The 8535-nt window shown below is 49.4% G+C and overlaps 1 protein-coding gene across 1 annotated transcript in view; it reads right to left on the reverse strand.

Moving 5' to 3' along the window:
* The window catches only part of ADCYAP1R1 (adenylate cyclase activating polypeptide 1 (pituitary) receptor type I), a 55355-nt gene extending 49490 nt beyond the window's left edge, over positions 1-5865 (reverse strand). Inside the window, 2 exon segments of the mRNA XM_006902788.1 lie at positions 3768-3902; positions 5844-5865. Coding sequence (XP_006902850.1) covers positions 3768-3902; positions 5844-5865 — 157 coding nt within the window.
* Positions 5866-8535: the final 2670 nt, after the last annotated feature.

Here is an 8535-nt window from a genome sequence, read left to right on the forward strand (position 1 = left end):
AATTAATAATAAAATTTTTTTAAAAGCTTCTCTGGAGTGTGTATATGTGTATATAAAGATTAGAACCTGGAGCCTGCTATATAAGTACTATATATCACAAGGGGGGAGTTCTGCTAATGTAATATGTGGGGAGATCCATTGCTGACCCAAAGGCCATTCCTCTTTGGCTGTTAAATTCACCATCAGCTCCTTGGGAAAAAGATGAGCAATTTCCTCTCGTGAGATACACAGCCTCAGAAACCCCACGGAGGGTCCCTATGATCAGGTACTCAACACCAGCCACCATTCTCACGGTTCCCCTCCAGCCTTTACTCACATCATCCACCGCCTGGAGCGGACTCTCTGACCTCCCTCTGTCCTCAAAGCCCAGACCAGGTCCCTCTCTTGCAGGGAGATGCCACAACTTGCTCCAAACTGTATTATATCTTGTTTCCTAGAAAGATCTCTAAACTTCCCCAGAAAAACTCAGAGCCAACACAGAATGAGCAACCTCCAAGGCAGACTATGACTATTCCTAATAACACAGCGTGTCTGTTAAGTGCTTAGCTAACGTGATACACCACCCTCGGTTCTTAGCACTTCCCATGTAGTCTGTCACTTAATGTAATCATACAGAGAGGTACATAGCTGGAGGTTTTCCCCCTTCTATTTTACAGACAAGAAAATTAAGGTACTATGTTCTTTCACAAAGTCCTGAGACTAGTGTCTGGGGAGGCTGGGACTCCGAATGTACCATTTGTCAAAGCTAAGTGAGGGCAGAGGAGCCTGAGCTCAGGTACCACCCCTGCCTCTTACTGATTGTGTCCTCTATAAAGGGGCACAACCTCACTGTGCTTCAGATTCCTCGACTATAAAATAGACATAATCATGAATCCCACTTCCTAAGTTGCTGTGGTGGTACCATTATTAGTAAAGTAGCTGGCACACAGTAAGCCTATTTAGATATTGGCTTTTAGCATGATCCATCCCTATGCCCTCATTTTAGCGGGCTTCTTGGACAGCAGGCCATGGAATTGGTGGTCCACCTGGGCCCACAGTTTCCTCTTCACTGCCTCACCTGATGGTTGCATTTTTGGCTCTGCTTAATTAGGCTTCAGCTGTGTATTCTTAAGCCCCCATCCCTGACTCAAGTGGGCATTTGAAGAGGAGTAGAGGAGGATCTATCCTCAGAGAGACCTTCAGACTATGAGATGGGGCTGCTTTCTCTCCCGTCTAGGTCGTCATGGTTACAGAAGAGCAGTTCCTTACCTTCAGGACAATTTTTCACACCTTGCCTTGCTCTAGGCCCACCCTCAATGCCGCTTCCTCCCTGTCTGCTCCCTTCACATACAGGCCCAGAAGGAAGAGCCTTCTCCCTCCACTGAATTCGTTCTCACAGCCCTGTCTCCATGTCTCCTGACAGACCAGCATACCTCTCAGAACGGCCAATCGGAATACAGGAGTGTCAATCTCTCTCCACATTCCCTAACTTTTAACTGTACCCCAACTCCACCTAGCCTAGGCCTACAAATTCAGATCCTCATAAATTGAATGAGTGAGTGAGAGGCTAAGGGATTAAATGAGAGAATGGATGGGTGAGCAAACAGATGAATTAATTACTTTCTCATGTGCGGAAAAAGCCCAGGTTCAAGTCCAGGCTTTGAGGATGACCTGTATATAGTCAAGGCTTCTGAGGCAGGACTGGCGGAGAAGGTCTGATGAAGGCCTAGGGGGATGATGTCAGGCAGTGGGAGGAGACTATGGAGGTCTCAGACCAACCCCAGGTGGGAAAGACACAGAATATGCAAATACCTGTTTCCTGGACTTTGGCCTCTCCAGAACAGTTTCCTTTCTAACCTCGCCCCCTAACTCCATTAACTCCACTTCAGGGGTCCAATAGAGGGCATTAGTTACTGTTCTCCAGAAAGGTCAGATTTATGATGTCTGACCCTCAGTCAAGTACCTCCTTAAGCTCTATTAGCCTACAATCTTCTCCCCCATCCATCTAACCCTATGTTCTCACCTGCCTGTCAAACTCCCACCTACCTCTCAGGCCTACTTCACAGGTTCTTAGCTCTAAATTCTCACCATAATTACCTGGAGAACTTTTAAAATTGACCAACTGGCCTGTTCTTCCTCTGAGGATTTCATTTGATTGGTTGGATGTGGTCTGCGCATATATTCTAACAATTCCCTAGTGACTCTAAGGTTTAGAACCACGGCTGCAGTTCAGCCGCCCCTTTCTCCAGGAGTCCTGTCTCACCCTCCCCTGAAAACCTCTTCCCTCCCTCTTCTGGGCCTGGCGAAGGGGTGTACGCGACCTCCTTGCAGCCCAGGCCTTACTTCCTCACAAGAGAGTTAGCGTTCCCTGCACACAGCCCTCTCACACTTCTGCCAGGATGTGTCCTGTCCTCTCCGGCCTTTGCAATAAACAGATGTGGAATTAAAGTGTACTGCATGCCGGCTCTCCCCATAGTCCCTGCCCCCACCTCCCTCCCACCCCTAGTCTTTCCTCCCACTTGCTTTCATTGCACAACTCAAGGGTGCCCGAGCCAGAAAGACCATGCAAGGAAAAGACTCCGGACTGGGTGGTTGAATGCTTGAGTTCCAGATGCTTCTCAGCCTGGTTCTCTGAACCTATACCCAACTTTGTCCTCCAGGTCCATTTTCCACCTTCCCAGACACAGAGCTTGACCAGACAGCCTTTCTGCCTCCTCCAACTGTCTGCCCACCTAAATCTTTCTCAGCCTCAGTTTCCCCAGGTGGTGGGGCCTAGAAAGGACCTTCTACCCCAGCACTTCAACAAAGTGTTAGGGCTGAGCAAGGCCAGGGCTGGAGAGAAAGCCTCGCAAGGCTGAGGTGAGTCCACTACCAGGTAATGTTCTCCTCGTAAGCAACTGGCCAGGGAGCTGGGGCCTGGTGAGACTATTACAACTAACTGGATGGCAGACTAATCAAGCACTTAAACAGATGGTGCTTCAAACAGCTCACTGGCAAAACGGGGAGCATCTGAGAGAAAAAGTGGATCTCTCTGGCCAAGCGAGAGCCCAACTCTTAGGCTGGTGGGTCAGACATGTGTTGTAGGGTGGAGAGTGGATTCTAGGGAGTTACCAAGTGGGAGTCAGGAAAAACTAAGGGAGGCTTCGTTCCCATTTAGTGGGAGAAGAAGGAGGAGAACGCTTACTCAAGATGACTGGTTCTCAGCCAGGGACTGTGCCACTCCCATGAAAGGCTGCGAAATGTTGGGAGACATTTTTGGTCTTCTTTGGGATCGGGCATGTGACTGACACTTGGTAGGGAAAGGGCTAGATGTCTGCTCTGTATGGCCCTGCCAGAGCCAGGAAGCACAGCTCCTCCCCAGACTCTACCAGCAGCCCCAGGAGAACCACTGCAGCCAACAGCCCGAGGTCTTTCATACTGGCCGACTGCTGCTATGGCTGCTCTGTTCTGACTTCTGATGAAGTAAGCAAAGGAGGACCCTCGCCCCACCTCTTGCTTGACCAGATGCTGTCCAACTCAGCCACTGGCAACAGCTGTGTCCCTGCGGCCATCAGGTCCCAGCTGCCTGCTGGTTAATAGTCCTCTGACAGCTTCTGCCAATGGGCTCCCAAACCCCAGGGGAGAGAAGGCAGCAGCATTCAGCCACCCAGAACAGCCCCAGGCAGGCCAGCCTCGAGGAGGACTGCCCAGTGTCACTGAAGGCCAAGTGAGGCCCAAGGCTGGGGAACCAGTTCCAGAGAAGGGCCTGCGAGGTGCTGGAGAGTCCCGCCCTCCCACTGCCCTCTCACCAGGGGACGAGCCGTTCAAGCCCATGAGGTCGTTTGCCTTCTGGATCTCCTCCAGGCACATGGCTTGCTCCTTCTTGAAGATACATTCAGGATAGTACATGGTAGTGGCCTGTGGGAGACACACATGGGTGAGTGCTAGGAGGTCCACCTGTGTGCCCCACTGCCCAATCCTAAGGCAGTATCCTGTGGAGGGTGGGGCTTCCCAGCAGGAGGAGGAGAGTGAGGGGGAGACTGACAGGCCAGCAAAGGCTCTGACCCCAACTTTGTCACAGATAGTATGAGAACTGGTCTCCATCACCAACTCAACTAGGTGGCCCTGCATGAATTCTATTCCCTTCCTAACGCTTGGCTTCCACATCTTTTCAAAATAATAACAAGTACATAAAAAGGACTGGGCTTGAACATATCAGAGATGATGAGGATGGCACAGGATAGGACAGGGTTCAGATCTGCTGTTCACAGGGTCGCTATGAGTTGTAGTCAATTTGATGGCACCTAATAACAATAGCAACACATGCCTTGCTTATCTGTATTACATTACATGTGCAGAAAAAAAGAAAGAAAAGGAACTATGAGGTAGGCACTGCTTTTAGCATTTCCTGTTTTACAGATGCATAAACTTAGCCCAGAGAAATCAAGTAATTTTCCCAGAGCTGCACAGTTAATCGTAGATTCAAACTCAGGAAATCTGTCTTTGGAGACTAAGATGTTACTATGACACATGCGAAGAGCAAAGATAAGATTTGGGGAGATGATGGGCTGAGAGGTCACCACCTCCTACGTGTGGCTTTAGAAGGAGATGTACCCCAAAGAATTTGCAAATTAGACATCAAGAAAAGGCCAAGAGTAGCTTTCAGTGAAGATCTACTCACCTCGCTCATTTACTCCAGTCCCATTTCACCAAAGAGGAAACTGAGGCTTAGAGAAGCTAAGAAATTCCTGCCCAATGCCACACAGCTGGCTGGAGACATTTATGAATTTAAACACAGGACTGTTGTTGCTATGTACTGTCAAGTCAGAAGCGATTCATAACTGATTCTGCAGCGGGTTTTCAGAGGCAGAAGGTCGCACGGGAGGAGACTGCTCATCTTTCTCTCGTGGAACAGCTGGTAAATTCAAACCATACGTCTTTGGGTTGGCAGAGCAGTTCCTTACCTCGAGGCCAAATGACTTCAAATGCCTCCTTTGCTATAAGAAGGATGGAAAGGCTGATCTGTGATCACGTAACCCTGACTTAGCACCTAGGGCTCAGAGAACAGCCTCGTGGACTGCTGGTCTAAACTCCCACCTTGAAAGATGACTCCAATGCCAGGGAACTCTCCCTCAACTCCTCTCTTGCTCTAGGAAACACCCTATCAGAGGACAGGCTCCCAAACTCTAGCAGGACAAAGCCTCGAGGGTCAGGGATTGACAGCTCAGTGGCTCTCCTGAATCCCTGACCATGGCTGCGGCACACAGTTGAGTCAACTGCATACAGCTGTCGCTGTTAGATGTTGTTGAGTGAAGGAGGACTCATAGCGACCCTATGAACAACAGATCTGAACCCTGTCCTATGCTGAGCCATCTTCACAATCTCTGGCACATTCGAGCCCATTGCTGTGGGGAGATTGCACCCTACACAATTCTAAAAGCTGCCGTTCATGTTCCCATGATCACAGGTTGACAAGTCTGATGACAACTGTTGGTCAAAACACTAGAGGATCATGATTAAAAGGGTCCTTTCCTGGTTCACACAAAGGTGTTTTAGGTTCCCATGGTGATGAGATGAACCTGGACTCCAGAGATATCATCCAGGTGGACAGAGCTCATCCAAGGGCACACAAGAGCTACGGGTTGTCCAGAGTTGGGGGTCTCAGTTGGTGGGGGAGGGGAGGATCCCCGCTCTTACCACAGGCAGCAGGAGGAGAGCAGCCAGCAAGGCCTGAATGATGTCAGTGGTCATGGTGCTTCTCAGGGAGGAGACCAGGCACAGACCTCACACTGCCCAAGGCTACTGGTCAGCTCCCTGGCGTCTCTGGCCTGGAGAGGCAAAAAGAAAGGCATGACTTTGTAGGTCCAGTGGACGAAAGGAGAGACAGAGTCTCATTACCTATGCCATACCGGCAGCCAACTTCTCAGCCACCCACCTTTTGCCCATACTGTTCTAGATTCTTCTGTGCATCAAACGATTTCTAAGCACCTATCCTGCACTAGGCACTTCGGATAAAATGTAGACTGAGGCTAGCTCAAGTCTCTGCCAATCCAGTGGAAGAGTCTAGAATGGTTCCCTACCCTGCATAAAATGCATTACCTCCCACTGTCTTTCATTCTTCTCAGATGAGAGTTATAGCTGAAGAACGTCATGTCCACCTACAGACTGGCCAGTCTCTCTTGTCCTCACACGTGGATATGAGAAGTTCCCACACAGACACCACTTCTCCATCCCTTGTTCATCCTTTCACTTATATTCCTCAATCCTTCCTAAAGCCTGGTCCAACAAGAACAATATCTGAGGGGTGACTCTGACAGGAACTGGGTGATCCCTGAGTGATCTTGTGGAGCTGAGGCATCTTATGAGCCTGTGATCTCCAGGTGGTTTTGTGAGAGAAAGATAACCTTATGTCTAACCCATGTTAGAGGGCCACTTTGTTACATCTGCCTGGCCTGTACCCTAACAAACACACGCTTCTTTCATTATACCTCAGCCTTCTTATTCTGGAGAAGAAAGTTTTTAGTATTGTGATAAGCAAAACAAAGTGAGGTCTGAGAATGGGCTCTGGCCTGAGTTTTAAAAGCCCCCAAGGTTGTGGGGGAGGGGGCTCCTGTGAGGACAAGCATTGGCGCTACTAGTAAAAACCAGATGGGTCTCCCAGGGGAGAAACTGGCCTGGTTCTAAAATCAGTCACTAATGCAAGTAATGCAAGTGCCCTTCAACTCAAAGAGTCCACATACGGGAATCTAGTCCAGAGAAATATTTACATGTGTACAAAAATAAATACAGTAAAGCCTGTGAGAGGTGGGACCTCTATAAGGAACACTGTCAGAGAAAGAAAACTCAGTATTTTCCAATAAAACAATCAACAGAAAAGTGCTAAGACCATCAAAGGCAGAAAACTTGCAAGATCAGGGGGTGGGGGAAGTCAGTTCCATCAAGTCCCTGTTCTCACAGGTTTCACCGTATATGCAAGGATAGTCACTGACGCATGATTTAAAATAACAGCAAAACGGGACAGCAAAGCATCCATCACACAGGTGCTCTTAAGTAAGTCAAAGCACAGCGACAAAACAGAATACTATGCAGGTGTTAAAAAGATGGGCCCATGAGTGCCTAGATCAGAGGGTACATGGGAGACAGAGGGAACCCCTTCACCTGCGCCCCTCACCATCAGTCCTTGAGCCCCCCATCAACAGGCATTATCCCCAACTACCCTGCCTAATCACCTCCCGCCCTTCTCTCCTCGACCTCCTCATAGTCCATTCAAGCTCAAGCTGGGGACAAAAAACACCTGAAGGATGATAAAGAAATCCAGCCCCAGGAAGGCTCCACAAAAGGGACCTCGTTGAAGCTGTGCCCCCCTCTGCCTGCTTAGGGTTCACTCAGAGAGGCTGAGGGGGGGGCCTTGACTTCCCACATGAAAAACTCAGAGAGGCCCAGAGACCATGGGCATCCCAGGCACAGCCCACGCTGGGAACACAGGCTCAGCCTCTAGACCCACATGGCCCTTGAAGCCCCATCTTCTCCGCAGCACTCTGCTATTTACCTTGGGTGTGAGGTGACTCAGTCTCTAATGGCTTGGTCCCTTCCACCACCCAAGTCCCAAGTCTCAGGCAGCAGAGAGATGATACTCCTGATATGCCTGACTGAACAATGGAAGATCTGAGGCCACCAACCTCAGCAGAAGTAGAAGATCATTTCTGCTGGCCAGGAAGGGCCAGGGGCTGATGTAAGGCAGGTCTGAGGTCTGGGCTAGCCTCATCTACACCTCAGATAATCACAAGTCAAAGGCTTCCAGAATGAACAATGCCCAGCCCCAGTGGCCTCAGCATGACCTTCAATTGCTCTGGTAGAGTTAAAGGGAGGCAGGACTTGCAATGGCCGTGCGTGTGGTCATGGTGTGAACACCCGTTTCTCTGGGTCTCAGCTCCCTTTGTTGATAGGAAGAGGACGTCCTTGTTCTTGCATCACAGCCAGCAGGGTCCAGGCAGGAGGAAGAGGACAACAACACACCCAATGTCACCAGAAACAGCTAACCAGTCACCATGTCTGCCCTGTGTTTGAGACCTTGGCTCTGGGACAGAAAGGCAGCTTCCTGGAGGTCTGGCAAGAGGGCCAGGAGCTCATCAGCAGAGTAGGTGGGACCATCATCGGGCCTGAGGTCCTCTGTATAGGGATTCATCACCTCCTCCTCCTCAGACCTGCGTGGCCCAGGAACCCAGATAGCTCTGCTCACGTACCACTGGCCTAAAAGTCAGCCCAGTCACATCAGAACCTCTGGGACTCAGGTGGTATCGCTGTTCTAGAGAGAGAGTAACTGAAGTTTCTAGATTTTTTTTTAGAACATTTTTTCACTGTGGTATACGTGTGTGTGTGTGTGTGTGTGTGTGTGTGTGTGTGTGTGTGTGTGCATATATATACATATACATACACATATTAAAAACATATACCTAAACATATACAGCAGCCATTCCAACAAGCTTCACACACACAGTTCAGTGGCATTAAATACATTCATCATATTATTCAACCATTCCCGATTTTTCCACCCTGTAAACAGAGGTTCAATGTCTC

The sequence above is a fragment of the Elephantulus edwardii genome, unplaced genomic scaffold (genome assembly GCF_000299155.1).
Source record: "Elephantulus edwardii isolate Elephantulus edwardi_28Jun2011 unplaced genomic scaffold, EleEdw1.0 scaffold00452, whole genome shotgun sequence".
In the NCBI taxonomy this organism is placed as follows: Eukaryota; Metazoa; Chordata; class Mammalia; order Macroscelidea; family Macroscelididae; genus Elephantulus; species Elephantulus edwardii.